Here is an 18,364-nt window from a genome sequence, read left to right as displayed (position 1 = left end):
TATCATTTTTTATATTTGTGTAGGTTTGTTGTATTTGTGAATCCCTTCTTAACCCTCATGCTCTCTTATGGGGTCCAGGTGACCCCACTCTTATATTGATGTGTGATCCCTCCCATGACAAAGGTGGACAGGATTTAATGTCTGCCACAGACACCAGTGAAGATAAAATATCCTTAAAAAAGCATGCTCTCTTGTGGTGTCCAGACGACCCCACTTTTAATGTAAACATGAATAGGATAGCACAAGGGTTAAACCTGTGCAATTAAGTGATGTGCACAAGATGTATGAATGAACGAGTGGCATGGAAAATGATGAGTTCTATGTGAACTTTTCTGTGAAGGACCAGGCAGCAACGTGATTAAGGTTCCTTGTGTCTGGCCTTTAAAACTCTTATGTTCTTTGGTCAAGCTTTATTGGATCAGTTTGCTGACCAGTGTGACGTGACTCAAAAGGTCAATCCATTTATCTGGCCATCAGCTGACTGTCACACAAACCCTTGCTTGCTTTTTCAAAGAGGTGTTGCACCTACATCACATTAAAATCAACAGTAAAATCAACTTAATTTATGACATTATTGGGAATTGAAAAGAAATCCCTGAGACCAAAGAGTCAAAAGGTGATTGCCCATCAACATGCTTTGTCTTCTGATCCTGCTAACATAGAGGTGTTGATCCCTTTAGTAACCCAGTGGCTTAGTGTCAACAGCAGTTTACTGACCAATTTGTCATGACCGCTGTTTGTAATTGCTCGCAACATTTTGGCTGATCTTTCTCCTTTTAAAAGTGTGTTAATCTGCAGCATCAGCTGCCACAATCAAAGAGAACCTGAACTTGGTTTACCCATCTGACGTAACTGTGTTGAGTAAGCACAAACTGTTTACCCACTTGGTGAAGAGACAAAAGTCGTGAAAGAATACACCAGTAAATTCGAAAGTGTATGTATATTCAACAGTTAACTGAATGACATTGATCAGGGATTCATTAGATGAATGTGAAGGGATTGTTGTTGACACCAACCAGTAGTGGAGAGAACATTCTCCAAACTTGTGCATTCACTCTATCTGTGGAACCGTACTGTATGTTCTCCATTCATTTACAACAATTGTTTGTCAACATCAAAAGCTCATTAGCCATTTTAGTGGCCGCTTGGTACCAGACCATAGGCAGAGAAAAAATGCATACGCCAATCAAGGGTCCTCAACCCTCAGGACGCATATTAGTACCGGTCTGGTATCCTAACTCGGTTCCGCGTCCATAACGCATCCTGAGGGTTGTGGACCCATAATTTAATGTGAACAGCTAGCACGTCTTTAAAAGACAAGGTGGGAACACCCAAAACATCAAAAGTGACACGGAAGAGCTCCAAACCAAACGTCCAAATATGACGAGTTGGGTGTGGGAATGTGTATGTCTGTTAGAGAATTGGTTAACAAAGTTTTTCAGACCACCAACCGGTTCAAACAACAGAATATTTACACGGACCATTCCGAAGTTGGCATTTTTTAAGGTTCCGGTTTCTAAAAAAAAACATTTCCAAAATAAAATGTTACTGCAAGAAATTTAGTTTAAAAAAGTAAACAAATATTAATAGATATTTGTCACACAGATGATAAAGATTCAGGGAAACAAAGTTGTTGATTTGTAGAAATTCCATGAAGGCAAATTACCCGACTTGGTAACACTTAAGATGAGGTGCTGCAAAACACTCAATATAATGTTGACAAAGATAGTTAATACAATTGTTAATCTTGTAAACACTTTATTAATATGACCTTTGTAGACAATGGCCTCACTTTGGATGTTAATGAATCTTATTAAGTATGCTCAAAAACCTTATTTGGCTTATTGTGCTAATAAATGTCTTGCTAACACCCTTTTAACACAATAATGATGTTTGTTAATGTGTTAATAAAGCTTGTTAAGGAATCTTATTATAACATGTTACCCCGGTCTGCAGCCCAAGGGTTGTGGACCACTGCGTTAGAGGATGTTTTAAATACAGAAAACAAATTTTATACACTCAAATGTAAATAGCAACACTATTGCGTATCAGAGAATCACTAGTGTACTCTCAAGTTCAAGTTGGACCCTGCCACCCGTTCATTTCCATCAGCTCCTGCCTCTACCACTTCTGAAGAAGGGGCAGACTTATCCCAGTTCTCAACAACAAGTAGAGCAAGAACATTTGAAAAACAAGCAGTGTCTTCTGAAGATCTCAATCCCAGTTAAAATATATTCCGTCCAGATTTTGTCAATATTTCTTGCTGAAGTTTAGAGATTAAAACCTTTTAGGATGGACTCCATCCAAGCCATGATGGTCTCCTGTGGTGGTTTCATCTTCAAATTAGCACCAGAATTTAGTAGCTAAGAAATGCTAAATCCAGTGAAGCTACAAACGTTTTATATACAAAAAAGACTGGAGGAGCCACATTACATGGTACAGGTGAAATGTTGCAGAAAATTCCTTGAGCTCACATTCATTATAGACGTTTCCTCTCTTTGATGACTTTCTAAAGCTGACTTTCTCACAGCCATTTTTAACTGACCTCCCAGTAAAGGTCAGCGGTTCAATGTTAAAGTCTCTCACAGACAAAAATGCAACCAAAAGATTTGTTTTATTTCCCATACAACATTGATTATGTCACATGAGCAGAAAAAGAGCACAACTCTGGCCGTCCTCGACCAGCTGACAGACTGGAGGTTAATGGGGGTCAGGTGGTGCTTGTTCTCTTGTTGAGCCGGGCCTTATCCTCATCAGTAGTAGGAGCAAAACTGTTTTTGACTGGCTCTGGTAGATAAGTCAACGCACTCAGTGGCATGCCAGATGGCTCAAACTCTGTTAGTGTATAACTATTTGCAATTAATGTTTCAAAAAGCTACACAATTTCTCCCAGATTTTATTGAGCTTGTTTACATGTTGTTTTCCTCAGAGAGCCTTACTGTCATTTGTATTGACTGACTACTTATTGTCCTCCATTTCAGCAATGAGTCCCTAAAGTCCCACTCAAACTATATTTTTTCCTATTATAAAACCCTTGCCAGTGGTCTTTTAATTATGATTATGCAGTTTTTAGCCTAAATCAAAAGTCTGTCTCATTTTTATAACATATTTTCTCAAGAAAATTCACATCTTTACTTGACTGTTAGCGTGGAAGTTAGGTCTGCTAATTTTCCACCAGCACTTTGTTTACACTCTCCTGCTAGCTCGTAGCACCTCACAATGCCAAGCTAACATAGCAAAATAAAAAACTGCAAGCAATATCAGAGCCATCCAGCCACAAATTTTAGAGCCAGTTGCCACAACAGATGAGGAAAATGAAGACGTACATGGATCTCTTTATCTGCAAGTGGATGCTTCAGAATTGAGGTGGAGAAGAGAGACTTGGCCTGCCCATTGCAGTCGCTGCGTTAGAAGCTCAAGTTTTTTCAATCCACTGGTTTTCATCTGCTCCTGATCCAAGACAATTGGAATCAAGAAATATTCAGAAATGCAGTTTTAATCTTAAATTATTTCATATATGTCCTATTATTAAAAAAAAAATGCTACAAGAACACAAAAAAAACAGGATTTTCATTGGAGTGGGTCTTTAAAAACTCACTCCAAATAAACAAAAAGGTTAAAAGACAAAAAGATTTAACGGCCATTCTCCAACATTACTACACCAACAGTCTGGAAAAGCTCACAAGCAATTAAGGACGTGGTTTTTTTTGGGAAACTGGGATGTTTTTGCTCAGGTTTATGTGCATGAGGACTTTAAACCAAAAATTATTTAAATTTTGTATTATTTTATGCAGTCCACATATGAGTGAGAAAAATACAACTAAAGTAAAATGTAGATTCAGTTTTCTTTTTTTTTGACTACATGAAAAGTTACCAAACAAAAGGGTTTTTATGCACTTATTGTTCCATACTTGCCTCTCTCTTCACTCTTTCTGTAAGTTTGATGCTTTGGGTCAGGTTTTAGTTTGTTAAGACATCTTCTTTGGAAACATTCACAATTTCAAAGAGTTATAAAAAATAGCTTCAGTTCTTTCTTTAAAAAAAAAATAAACATTTTTGGTTTAAGATTGTGCAATTTTAACATTTTGCACTTTCTTTGATATATATAGCTGTCACATTCTGTGACTGCCAGCAGTATCATGGTGCTAATATGACTAAAATAAATAAACAGAAAGAAAGAAACCATGGAGCACAATGAAGGCCTAAAGATTTTCCATTTGGAAAGGGACTAACTTGGCTGATACCATGAATGCTAAGTCTTTTTTGTGAAAATCTGAAAGAAACTCTTCAATTCACATTAAGAAATTAAAATAGACTTCCCCTGGATTTTTTTTTTGTGATTAGGGATTGCAGCTTCAGTCAGAGTTAACTGTGAGAATGGGCAGACCAGCCATTATTAATCAGCAATGTGTCGATTCTTAAAGCTGTTTGACCCCGGCAAGACCGAGTCACCGAAGGACAATCCCATTAGTGACAGGTCAACCGAATTCACCAAACAGGAGGTCAGAAAAATACCTACAGATGCTGATTCAGTAAAAATCTGGCTTTCATTTGACTGTAGTTCAAGTTTCATTCCTTGTAAGTCTGGTAGAGGGGTTAGAGGAACAAACTGAGATGTGTTTCAACAACAGGATATTGAATGTTAAGTGAATCCCAATGAGTGACGCTGATGGTTATCATTGAACTGACGATGAATCCCAAGAAAAGAAAGAGGGGGAGAATGGAGTAAATGAGAGCTTGCACAAAAGTAAAAATTTGAAAAAGGAAAAAAATGTTTGACTGGAAACACGTTAGTTACTGTACCAAAGTATTAAGATAGATTACAATAGAGTTATAGTAAAAGTGCACAAAAGTGAAAGTGAGGGCAGCCACAGTTGCTGTGAAAAGCCAACCAACCGATCCTCCTCACTGAAATTATGCCAAGGCTTTACTTGGTTCTTGTTGCCAATATTTGATAGATCTGTCTCACTGGTATAATTTAATTTAAGGTGAGAGGATGTGCATTAAGTGGTGCAGTGATTCACTCAATGTGTAAATAAAGAACCACAGCCTAATAACTGTATTAAGTCTACACAGTTTACACTGTGACCTGGTGTGGCCACACAATCCCCACAGTGATCTGTTGGGTGGAGCAAGTAAAAAACCTCCTGAAAGAGAACAACAACACAACACAGTCAACACGCCTACACTTTCCAGGCATCCAGATAGGAGTTGAACCAACAGGAGGAAGTGCTGATGAAAGTTGATATGCATTTCCTTTTCATTCAACCCCTGAACAGGTATTGATGCAAATGCGCATCAAACCACTTTAGCTTCAAATTACCTTTATTTAGGATACTTACTAAAAACACAAGTGACTATATTGTCACTGCTGGATCATTGCTGGAAATAAATTCAGGCATCAATGGGTTAAGAAGAAAATTTTTTTTCACACATTTTTTACACTTTTATAAACATTAAAAATATTATTCTCTGGATTATTTCACTTTAGTTTTGTACATTTTTTCTTCACTTTTTTGTAAAGTTTATTCAAATTTGCACCATTGAACGAAACAATCTACAGTTGTTTTAATGTGACTGACTCAGTTTTTCTGTTTTACTGTAATAATCCATTTTAAAGTTTTAAATCTCCTGGTAATTTTGATGTCTCCCCTTGTAAATAAACTGACTTGTGTTTAGGTGCAGAAAGTTATTTTGTATTTACTTTTTGCTGGAAGATTTGCTGCTTTTTAAGTCAGTCAGTCATGTTTCCAATCATTCCAACAAAACAAACACAACATTTTTCTAAGTGTGTCTTTCTCTGAAAGACATCAATCAATTAGTTCCATTGGCCCTAAAATATGACCAAAAAACATTTTTTTTTAATTTAAAAATGAATGCTTTTGTCCAGATTCCATGTTGTTTCCTTCCATGCTGAGGTCGCTTATCAAGACTCTTCAAACATCTGATCTGGCCCTTTTTGGCCCACTACTCCTGCACGAAATTAAGGTAATTTTGAAGCCATAGTGGCTTGATGCATATTTACAGGGTTAAGAAGATTAATTATATAAATAATGGCAGATTACCCAGGTGTCCCACACAGCATCACATTGTAGGGTAATCTATTTAAAAGCTTTGACGGCTTGAACGGGACAACCTCTTTAGCCTGATAGATGCACCCATTGCTGATCTTGTTGGTGATAATAGCTGGATCTTTTTGTCAGATTGTTTGGCTAAAAAGGAATAATGATGAACCTAGTGTTTTTGTTTTTCTAAAAAGGTGAGACATTTGACGTCTCTAAAGCAAAAAAAATAAATTAAAAAATTCTGTATTTTCTGTTGTTTGGCTTTAGATGCAGCTTCCTCTGTATATCGCGAGGTAAACATTGTAAAAACAGCCCATGGGACTTTTTATTTCCCAGACAGCTCCATTAGACACTTCTTTGTTCCTGTATTTGTGTGTCATGGGAGGTGAATCCTTTTGAGTTGCCACTGAGAGCCCGAACATGCAGAAGTACACAAAGTGTCAGTGTCAGAAGTTAAGCCAGAGGAGGATCACAAGGTGTCTAAGCCTGTTAACTGCAGAGGGAGGCATGCCAACATTTTACATAAGCTATTATGACAGCAAAGCATGGTGCAGCTGGCAAAATGGAGAGCAGAAATAACCAAAGGGCGCAGTAGCTTTTATGTCCTTCGTGTCTTTTTATGCTGATCAGCTAAGCTGTTGCTGCTGTGGGATGACATGAAAAGTATTTGTGGTTTTGATTTGTTACAGAAGCAAAGAAGAAGAAGAAGCACAGGAAAATCTTTAAAAAGAAATTATGCTGGAGAAGAATAAGAGAAAAAGTAAAGTTCAAGAGGTAAATGTCTCGTACGAAGAAGAGGAATGCAGAAGCAATGATAATGACAGCATGAGGCGTGTCTGCAGAAGAGGAAGAGCAGGGTGTGAACATGCCACAGATGGAAGATGTGAGTTTAAATGAATTTTCCATGGTTGGTATTTCTTTTTATCATCCTAAAACCTCTTCACTGATGGAGGACAGACAGACAAAGAGAGGCACTTCCAGACAGGCACTTCCTTCCACTGGATTATCCTCTCCTCTAATACTAATCTCTGCTCACACATCCATACCCTCTCACTTAGTTCCACTCACACATCACTTTTCCAGTCCTTTCATCAGTGTGTGTGTTTTCCATGAACGTGATTTTGTTTGCTAGGACAGAAAACAGTGATGTACACCTGAGCTCATCGCAAACAACAACAAACTGAGGAAAAATGCAATAATAGGATCTTGAGGGGCAGTTTTTAGTGGATCCGTCATGCACTGAAGTGTCCTTGGAAAAAACCCTGTTGCTTCCAATGTGTTCATTAGACTTTTATAACCTGTAAATATATTAAAAAGCTAAAAAAAAAAAAGTAACTTTTTTTGGCCAATGCCTGATGCAATTCCATGAAGCAACAGAAATCTAAGTAGATCTTATTGTATAAAAGCAATGCTGTGACAGATCACATTTCTTCAACTGAAGCTTTATTTCATTTGCCGCCTGTTGAAATTAGGAAACACATGTTTAGTTCCAAATGAACATTTCAAAATATCTGTTCTCTGGGAAATATGTTAATTCTTCTAATGGTTCTGCTGCAGATTTATTTTGAATAACTTCATTCTTGTTGCAGGTATGCATGTTTGTTCCATACCCTTCTTGCCAAAGCTGTTATCCCTTTTCTGAAATTGGGTGATGATTTTCTGTTTTATTTTTACAACAATGTTACCTGTCTCTGTCCTGTCTACGACCTGTGACCTGCAGCATGCCCGTAGAAAAAATGTGCATCAATTTTCCTCTTTAGGCTCACCAAGTGCTCTACAATCTCAAAATGTTGTGCGGGCCACCTGCATGCTCCAAACAAGTTTGTCCATTTGTCACAGATTTTAGCTCTTACTGGTTATCAGTTGGTGTTCTGGGGTAAGACCAGCAGTGTGAATGAGCAGGAAAATACTGCATAACAGAAAAAGTGTGAATGTATATAGCTGCTTTGAACATTCAAGTAAACTGTAGAAATAGAGTTCATTTCAAGGTTACAACTCAAAAAATTGGCTCACAAAGCAGAATTAAGGTCACATGGTCAATTAAGTCAGAGTCCAGAACCTTTCCAAAGAAAGTCATGGGATCCTTTTTACTTTTATTTACATACCTCTTCAAATTTAAACCGTTCTGGCTTTTTAGAGCTACTTTGTTGAGCTTTGAATACAAGTTCAATTATATTTTTAGAAAAGTGTGTACCTTGAAAAATAAATAGCTTAATCTGTGCCATGTATAGGGGAAATCCTTAAAAAAGTCCCAGCTCATCAGAACCTGACAGATTCCTCGAGAGCCTGCATCGCATCAGTTACAAGGTCTGGGTAAAAGCCTCATGAGCTGGAACATCCGATGAAAAGAAATGAAGAGAGCAGGAGTGTGTTCACGTTTTAGGAGGTTAATAGAGCATCTCCCACTCTCTGAGCTCCCAAGAGTCATTAATTATGTTATGCACCCACACACGGAAAGACACATACACACTTAAGCACACACACAAAAGCTGCTGCATGAGCCACAATCTTTCAAGTTCATGCAAACGCACACACTGCCACCTCCATGGCTAAGGAGATAAAGGATTAGCAGCTGATCCTGTTTGAGCCGGGCTGTTTGGCTGAGCTGACTTTCACACTACTGGGTTTACACTCAGAAAAACACACTCCACACACAGGAAGTGTGCCATACAGAAGGTAATGCAGTCAGAAATGGATGTTTTCCATTATTTCAAGACAAACGATTTTAGCCCCTTTAAAAGTTATACAACATTCACTGGCAACTCCTAAAAACAGGTAGAACAGTGTCAAAATTTGGGCAATAATAAAAGAAAATGTTGTTTAAGGAAATTGGTTTTATGTGATAAATTGGTGAAGTGCAACCAAAGTCATAAATACTCTAAAATTAATATTTAAAACATGTTATTTGACTTAACCCAAAAAAATCTGCTTTACCCACAGTTAAAAATGAGAAAATAATAAGAATGTAACATTCATCCTCTAAAGAATCACAAGGAAAAACATACATTTTTCCATTTTCTGCCCATTGGTAGCACTCTTATGCAATCGCTCTCTCAGCCCAACAGTTGAAGAAGTTGGTCTACTTCAGCATTTTCTTTAGCTGATTAAATTCAAACACGCTCTACGCTGTGGTCCACTTCAAAATAGGTTTAAAACATAACTGGCTTTTTTTTTAAAAACTCCAGTTTGTTGACCAGTTTGTGTGCGGATCTAGAGCTGAAGGTCGAGGCAATGAATCACTGTCAGTGAACAGAATCCAGCTGTATAGTTTTCCTCGTGTAAGAGAGCAGAGTGGAAATCCAGTCTTTTGATAACTGATTTCTCCTGAAAGCAAACTGGTGTCGGCCAGAAGAGGGTAAGATGGAGTTCTCGTGTAACAAGATAAGTAGCACAAAAAAAAAAAAAGTTCAGTTAACAGTGTGAAGGCCATGTCCCACAGCCACTACTTAAATAATGCATAATGCACAGATGAAGGTGAAGTTTTGGGACAACATGACAATGAAAATATTCTACTTTTCTTATAAAAAGTTACCTATATATGTAACAGTCAGAGGCAGGGAAGAACCACAAAGTCCCAAGAATTCACTAACAAAATACATAATTATTGGTTCATTTCTGCAGAGAACCAAGTATGACAACAGGCTGAGCCAACACTGAAGACTGAGGGATAGTCACCTTAATTCTGTGTGGATAATTAGTAAAGTACAGGCAGCTGTGACTGCTCCACAGGATTCACATGTGAGTGGGCGGAGTCACAGTCAGTCTGCACAGAAACCTAAGAAAAGACAAATCCTGAACAATATTTATGTAAGTCAGGGTTTTCTTTCTCTTTTTTTTTTTTGATGAGTAGCTCATACATGATGGAGAGAAAAGCCAGTAAGGATGTGGACGCTGGGGCCTAATAGAGCAGCTGAAGGGTTGATAGTTTGATTCCAGGAATTCTCACTCTTGTGAGAATGGGTGAGAGGCTTTCCTTCAGATGTGTGAATGTGTTTGCATGAGGGAATATGTGATGTGTAGCAGTGCAAAAGCGCAATACAAGTGCAGGCCATTTAACACACTTAGAGCGAACATGACATCCACAAAAACATTTGAATTTTAGTTCCTCCAATACTGGAACCAATCTTATAAACATCCAAAGATGAGGTAAAATATAGCACAACAGCTGCTGTCAAGTTCCTTTTACCTGCCACAAAAACAATGAAATCTCATTTAATCCTTTAATACGGTGGTAGGCAAAAATAAATAATGAGATTAAAATATGGGAATGACTCCCACGTGTGTGCATTTGTGTCAGTGTGTGTTTCTGTTTGCACACTTGGATAACATGACCTGCTTCTGAGAAGCTCACTGGAGTGTGAAATGCAAACTGTTGCACAGTTAATGAAGACTTCACCTGCCTTCCTCCAGGTTATTCATGTATGTGCCTTCTTGTTGCTTGTTTCCCATAATCCCGAATACCTTAAAAAAAAAAAAAAAAAGTGAATATTGGTGGTTTCAACTTTCAAATCTACCGTCAAGGACTTCATGCTTTTGTTTTTTTCCTTTTGTGTTGCTGCATGTTGACTGATCGTATGTAAAGTAACACCAAAGAAAGTCATTTTGTGCAGTCGATGTGTGCGGTTAAAGTGTGTGTCTAAATGTGTTGACTCTTGCTAGTAGTCCCATCTCTATTACCCCCCCAAACCCCCTAGTTCTGTCTCCCAATCTGCTTGCTCTACTTACTCAAGTAGTTAATTAACTTAGCTTTAATTTACTTTCACGCGCAGCACCCAAGTAGAAACAAAAGCTCATTGGCTTCTTGTTACCACTTGATTTTTGTCTAAAAGAGAACCCAAAGTTGGGCATCACAGAAATGGCATCTGTCCTGGAGGGGTCGAGAAGTTACTGGAGATCATGCCTCTAACTATGGGGATTTCTCTGTGATTTTTCTGTTCTTTGACTTGATGATTCTTTCCTTTTATTTTTTTATTGGCACGTCTCGTGCTGCTAAGGCTGCTCTACTTTAGTTCCTCAACTCAGTTTTGCATTTTTTTTTTGCTTTATTTAATCAGAGCGCAACATAAATTACTATTGACTGCATCTGCATGGGGTTAATGGGGTTCTTGATGAATGGTAATAACTATGAAATTACTTCACCAGGTGCAAAGATCTCTATCTTTCAAAATAAAAAATTACAGGATAAATAATCCTCTGATAACACTGATAGCATCTCACATAAAACTTTTCCAATTTTAGCAGTTTCTCAAAACAAGCAAGAAAGTTTTGAAAAAAATGAATGAAGAAAAATAACTTCAGTCTTTTGATGTACAGAATTTGCTTTTACACATTTATAAGGGCTTGACTTTCCACCAAAGACAAAAATGAACTTAAACATAATTTTTGTAAAATTTTAATATTTCTTCCTTTCTTTCTGTCTTTGCTGTTTTGATTTAGCATTTGTTTACTTAGTTTTTGTTTGTATTTCTAATATTTTTTGGGGTATTTTTAAGCAACATTGTCACTGTTAAATGAACATTAGCAAATAATACAAGCTTTCAAAACTCTTTAAAATTACCATCCTCTCATGTGGTCAAGTTGTGCAAAAGAAGAGGCCCGCCCAGAACCATATGAGAGTGGAGCTTTAAAAAAAAAAAAGTTCCAATTAGTTTTAGAATAGATTTGAATTTATTTGTTTATTATTTATTTATTTTTTACTATATAGCTGTGAATTTTTCAATTCCAATTAGTTTATCACAAAAATTCTGCATCCTGTTTAACATAAAGTTGAAAATCTGACTGAAATTCTTAAGGCCCGTCAAACATTTGAATCAGTCTTGTTCAGAACTGGATTTTGTACAGATCGTTTTTCTTGTTTTTTTTAAAGTTAGAACCTGTAGAATTTTGTTGATAAGACAATCATGGGCTTAGTAAACATCAATGATGTAATGCTTTAGGTGTTAGCTAGCATTAACTTGATGATATTACCTGCAAACTGAAATTTCACTTCATCCAAATTGATTTATAACACCATAAATGTTGACCTTGATTCAAAAACTAAATAAATAAAATCTGACTCATTGACTCACCTTGTAGCTGTGAGATGTTGACAACTAAACAATGGTTAGAGGGCTTTGGAGTTTCTCTCGCAAAAATGTAGACAAAAATTAATGTCATGTAAACAAGAGTATGGATAAAATATTACTTTCAAAGACAGGAAGTCCGAAAAAACTGAACGTAACTCAATGATGGAGTGGAACAAAATTCAGAAGAACACTGCCATCTGCTGGACACCTTTAAGAACATCTTCAGTTTGTGTTTTTTTGATCAACAGTGTATTGAAAAATGTTGGTATTCAAAGCCATTATTTCGAATCTAAAGATATTTAAGTTTTATATATATATATATATATATATATATATATATATATATATATATATATATATTCTTTCAATTATCATGTTTTCCTTCTTAGAAATCCAGCTTTTGTTTAGTATATAGAAAACCTTCAAATGTTAACTGGTACATGACGTTTACAGCTGAAGATTGGAAATAAAAAAAAATACTTTTTTAAAAACTCTTTCATTTATATTTTTACAGTTAGTTTTGAGGTTTTGGACCATTCAGAATAAGCAGTGATCCAATGTAAAGAATTTCACTTGCGCCTAGTGTTATTGAGCAGCAGAGGTCAGCATCACTTAGTTTTCATGAATTCTTAGAGTTGTGCAGCCTGTCTAGAGTTAATCAAGCAAAACAAATTTAGTCGTCTAGGTAGATATTGCAATAACAAAACCAAGACTTATCATATCTGATCAACTGTGGGTTTTTGTTTGTTTATTGATTTGGCTGTAAACATTTGATTGTCACTTTAAATGGATTGTTTACAGGCCCTGCACATCATTTTTTCTATTTTTTGGTACTCAGTTAACTTTTAATTAAACCAAATTCAACCCAATAAAGGAATGTTATCATAAAATTGCTTATTTATTGACTGAAGTTAAATTGGGACACAATTTCATATTTGAGTCTGTAATTTGTTGGTTTTGTTGTAATAACAGACGTATTTATGTGGCTGCATTAGGTCTTTATCTAACTTATTACTCCTTTTTTTAGGACATCAACAAAGCAAATCATCTGCTTTAATCTGCAATCTATTGTCTTATTACTAAATTCCTGTATCAGAAAAGATTAAGAAGGCTTTTATTTCACATTAATTCATTAAGACTTGCTGATGTTTTACATTCATATAATCTTAATAATTAAAAAAAATGGAAAAAGAAAGATAGTCAACTCCAACTGTGTACAAAGTCAATAAATGTCCATTTTGAAAAAGACAACTGTAAAATGAAATAAAAAGCCCAATATAAATTATATCTTTATTTATCGTTTGTAATATTATTAAATATGGCACTCTACAAACAATATGACAGATAAAGAAACAGAAAAAAGTTTTGTTATCTAGTACCATAACACATTGAAGGGTTCAGGAACAGCTGAGTATTATTTAGTTGTAAACAAAACATAAATTATATTTTTCTGATATTGCCTTCATTATGATAATGACATTTACCCCGTGCTGCATGTCAATCGCTTTAAACGACTCAGCGTGAAACCACAATGTGAACCAAACTGCAAACAACATTATGCTTCACAAGACAGTCCATAGAGCAAAAAAAATAAAACTCATGTAAAAGAAAAATCTTTTCATGTGTCCAAAAGTACTTTCATTAATAGTAAGAAACAGTAAAAAAAAAAAAATAATATTTTCATTTAATTTAATTTAAAAAAAACAAAAAGTGCATACCGCCACCTGCTGTTTGGGGCCAGAAACAGCAGCACCTTTGCTCAGACCTGGATCATTGTGGACAAATTAGTCTGGAAAGGGAAGAGTCAGAATAGGAGGACAATAGTTTGAAGAGTCATCAAGTTGTTCTTGTTTTTCAGTACAAACTCCTGATTTTATTTTTTAACTATGTGATGTTTAGTTGACATCTTCTGAACCTAGAGGACGGTCCTCTCACACAGCATCAAAGCTTGTTTCCTGTTCAAATTTTGTTCCTCGGGATAGAACGTTCCACTTTATGTTGAAGGTAGACTAAAGAAGAATTACTGTGTCTGAACTGGATTGGCCCTGCGACAGACTGGCGACCTGTCTGGGGTATACCCAGACTTTGCCCAACAGTAGCTGGGTCCGGCTCTGGCAACCCCGTGACCCCAAAAGGGAGATAGCGGGTTACAAAAATGGATGGATGAACTGGATTGTTTCTGCTAAATACTGCTTTAATTTTTTTCCCTTCTCCAGCCGATTCTCTGAATAGACTGCTCTAGAACGTTCTGAAGACAGCATGTCCTGCAGAACCATTGCATTTTTCAGAACACGTTGATCCTGTACTTACAGAGTGTTTCGTCACTCTGCACTTTCTCTCTTTTTTCACCCGTGGACCTCCATCAGCTTTAAGGTTCAGTTTCCTTTCATTTCAGAGCTCTGACTATCAAAAGTTCTCCAGTTCAGCCTCTACAAACCAGTATGCCTGGATCTTCTGCCTGTTCCGCTCATGTTGACGGAACTTTTTCTACTCTGTGATCCTATCCGAGCATCGCAGTTTACCAGAGTTTGAGCTCTGCACAGATGAACTGAAGCACACAAAATTCTTTTCTGAAGTTTTGTGTCATTAAATGTTCCAAACTGCTGATGGTTTTGCTCTAAACTTATAGTTTAGTTCAAGGATGTAGTCATCCATGATTGATCAGTCTCTGATCAGCAGCGTCTGCAGTTTCTCTGATTGTCTTGTTGGCGCGTTGATGCTGTCTCCAGCTCTGTCTGTGCTCCTCATGTCGCCAGCATGTCCTCAGAGTCTCCTCACACCGTGAGCCTGAGGAGCATTTCCTCTTCTTCTGCCAGCTCCTCATCTCAGTCTTCTCTCAGTGTGTTAGTGGCCTGTTAACTCGTAATTGTGATGTCCTCCTGCGGACATCTTCGGCGTCTGCTAGACTTCCTTCTCCTCTTTGCCGTGACAGGATGTCCGTCTCAGGTTCTCTCTGACTTTGACGAACTCTGGAGCTTTCAGGTTTTCCTGCTGCTGCTGCTCCTGCTGTCGCTCCAGCTGCAGACACAGATCATGATAAAAAATGACAAATGCTCATGCTGGGAGTTGTTGTTTTGTGTGCTTATTTTGAGCTATTGTTGTGTCTATCAAAATGATTTCTTAGTCTAACTTTATGGACCAAAGTTCCTCCTGATTCATGAAAAAAATTCTGTTTGTGTTGCTGCTGCCCGTGTGTAAAACATTTGTGTCTGTGCTTAATATTGTGTGTTATTGTGCGTTATTGTTATTTGCAGTTGTTGTAACTTTTTATGTATTTTGTGTGAAAGTTGTTGATACTCATTGTTGTGTGTTGTAGTGCAATATTGGGGTCATTTGGTTTTTGTGTGTTACAGCATCAAAGTCGTTGTTCTGCTGTTGTTTGATAGTTCGTACGTTGTGCGTCATTGTTCCATTGTTATTGTATGTTCTAGTTAAATTGTTGTGTAATATCTTTGTTGTGTTGTTATGCATTATTGTTTGTTACGTGAATCAGTTTTGGGTGTTATGTGTGTTGTTTTTTGTTCTTCATTTTAAATTGTTGATTGCTGAGGATTGTAGTTTTGCATTGCTGTAGTGCATTAGTTGTACTGTTGTGTTTTTGTTGTTGTCAGTTTGCTGCATCAGGGGCCTCTAACATGAGCTCAAAAATGTGATTCTTAAGTTTCAGAAAAGCTGATTTCTGTGACTGACATGCACCATAAACTGTAAAATAGTTTTTTTTTATTACTGTTGACTTTAAACTACCTACTAATACATTTGGTGTATTGAGATGATGCTATGTTGAACTCTTTTATTTCTAAAGGGCTAAGTCAGACTTTGTGGCTCCTACCTAAAATCAACCCGAATGTCTCTTTGAGTTTTGAAGGTGGCAGGCCCCTGTTCTATCCCAACATAAAAAACGGTGAAATGATTTATTATCAAAATGATCCTTATAAAAACTTCAAAAATATTTCTCTGATCACTGCTTACATATGAATTAATGCAGACTCTAATGTGCTTCAGAGCAGGTTACGTTAAAAACTTTAAATTCATAAATTCAGACTAGAAGCTTTCAAGCTTTACAACATTTAGGACTTTCACTTGATCTGCTTCTTGACATTTCTGTTTAATTGTTGTTGTGCAACATTGTGTAGCTCCTTAAACTTGTATCCTTTGTGTGGGCTGTTGTGTGTTATAATTCTTTGGTGTTGTGTTTCATTATCGCATCATTGTCAGTGTTGTGTGTTGTTGTGTGACCTCCTCCAGCTTCTTGTGTCTCTTCTGCAGCTCGGCCTCCAGAGGGGAAACCTTCCGGCGGGCTTCGTCCTCCTGCTTTCTCTGTCGGATCAGCTGTTCTCTCTTCCGGGACTCCAGAACTCTCTGCAGCTCTGGCTTCGTCTCCACACTCGCCCCACTTCTGCACAAACACACACATTGTGTAGGTTAACATGCAAACTTTGTGAATGCGTTCTGTCAGAATTATTGACATGATCCAACTGTTGCTGCTTCTGTGGTTTTTGGATCTTTGTGTGCACTTCAGTGTTTCAGCCAGCAGAGGGCGCTGTTTCACAAAGGAGTTAGAGAATGGAGCTCTCTCATGCTCTGTCAAATCAGAGATTTGTCATTGTGTCAATATGTTTTTGACTTTCTTCTGTTAATTTAACTCAGTTCTTGCAAAATTATCTTTGTAGGGTTTCTTACCCATGAGAGAATACTGTTGAAGCTTTCTTGTTTTAGCTGTAGCAGTTTAGCATGCTGCATTGTGGGAGTTTTAAGCTCTGAATTTTGACAGGATGACCACAGATTTAATGCTATAAAGACAGAAAAATCCTGTCTTGATAGTAGCGGCAATTCTCCTTAGAATAAAACAAACTTTATACTAGTGATATTTCATTATTTCATAAAAACAGATGGGAAAAGATCATCACGTTCTCCTTGTAAACTCCATATAATGATCATATTTGCAGGACAATTTCAGGTTGTTTTCAGTCAAATTTTGGGCTGTTTTAGTATTTCAATGCCACAGACAGACTGAAGCTGGTTTGAGTCACATATAAATTATTTATTTGAAGTGTTATTAGTCTGCTCTGAATGTTGTTGTGGTCACAATTTAAAAAATATTCAGTTTTTCCTCATATTTCTAGTGATTAAAGCAACAGAAACAAGTGTGAGAGGGTGAAAGAGAGGGAGTGAAAAGCTTCCCAGCATCCTGAGAGCTGAATTCCTGAGAGGCGGAAAGACGTAGCTTAGCAGCGTTTGTCTGTCTCTCCTTGTGTTTTGAATGGTCACTTGAACCAACGTCTGAGTCCTGACTCGTTTTCATCAAAAATATAAAACTCTCAAAGGTCTAACCTGTTTAAAGATGCTGATTTCTCTCATTTCTACAAACATTATCATACCCCTAAAACAGAATCTTTCCTAAAATATTATATTTAAAAAGATAAGACATTTTCAAATCAGTAATTATAGATAAAAGTTGGCTCTGAAGAGTCTAACTATCCTTACCGTTTGCAGCTGCTCAGCAGCTCACGATGAAGCTCCTGGTGGCTTCTGGAGGACTTGACTGGATTCACCAGCTTCCTGGGTTTGATTAGCTCTCCGTCCTCATCTCTGTCCAGGTAATCAGGTGGGGGGATCCCGCCGGAGAGCGGAGCCCCCCTCCGCTGGAGGCTCTCTGAGCGGTGCTGCTGCAGCTCTGCATGTGCCGAGGCTGAGGACAGGAGGACAGAAGACAGAGCCATGAAGATGTCAAGAATCTGAGATGAAACTTCCTTCTCCTTAAACATTCGCTCTCTAAATCCAGGTCTTCAGCACACACTGTTCCATGTGTTTTCTAACCAATCCTGCCTAAACACAGCTATGACTATTATCATAAAGCCTCTACAAAGGTCGATGATGATCTTAATGATGTGTGTCTGAGCTCTGGAAACATGCAGGACAGTGAGCATTGGGAAACACTGCCAGAGGACAGATTATTGGCTATGTGATCTTCTCCCTCAGATATTCTGGGAGGCAGATCGAATGTCTCAAGTCATTTTCACACAATAACTCCTTTCCTCTGTGGTGCAACCAGAGACCCACATACACGCCTGCGTCATATTTCGGAAAAATGAAATGAGCTGCTGCAGGACTTAACTGCTTTGTTCGGAGGTCAGTCATGCTAAAAGGATTTAGGCCTTATTGCAATTTTTATAATCACACACAAAAACAACTTCTCTAAATTATATTACGGGGGAAAGTTGACCCAATCTGCTT

The 18,364-nt window shown here is 37.4% G+C and overlaps 1 protein-coding gene and 1 long non-coding RNA gene across 4 annotated transcripts in view; one reads left to right on the top strand and one right to left on the bottom strand.

The window, feature by feature from the left end:
* Nucleotides 1–8,662: 8,662 nt before the first annotated feature.
* On the top strand, nucleotides 8,663–18,358 carry LOC118598762. Of its 2 annotated transcripts, none has more exons than XR_004947873.1 (3): nucleotides 8,663–9,872; nucleotides 16,397–16,547; nucleotides 17,728–18,358. It is a non-coding gene; the product is annotated as an uncharacterized LOC118598762 (long non-coding RNA). The 2 variants fall into 2 exon arrangements; XR_004947872.1 differs by lacking the exon at nucleotides 8,663–9,872 and adding an exon at nucleotides 9,883–10,025.
* Nucleotides 13,395–18,364, bottom strand: part of LOC112145475 (protein FAM107B) — a 19,708-nt gene continuing 14,738 nt past the window's right edge. For both annotated transcript variants that reach the window (XM_024270725.2, XM_024270726.2), the window contains 3 exons: nucleotides 17,615–17,819; nucleotides 16,367–16,526; nucleotides 13,395–15,148 (listed from right to left, as the gene is read on the bottom strand). In XM_024270725.2, the coding sequence (XP_024126493.1) occupies nucleotides 15,032–15,148; nucleotides 16,367–16,526; nucleotides 17,615–17,819 (482 nt within the window). In that variant the 3' untranslated portion in view covers nucleotides 13,395–15,031. The remainder of the gene's footprint in view (nucleotides 15,149–16,366; nucleotides 16,527–17,614; nucleotides 17,820–18,364) is intronic.

This window comes from Oryzias melastigma, linkage group LG5 (genome assembly GCF_002922805.2).
Source record: "Oryzias melastigma strain HK-1 linkage group LG5, ASM292280v2, whole genome shotgun sequence".
Lineage (NCBI taxonomy): Eukaryota > Metazoa > Chordata > Actinopteri > Beloniformes > Adrianichthyidae > Oryzias > Oryzias melastigma.
The sequence above is the reverse complement of the archived record's forward strand: the minus strand, read 5'-3'. Positions and strand labels throughout refer to the sequence as shown.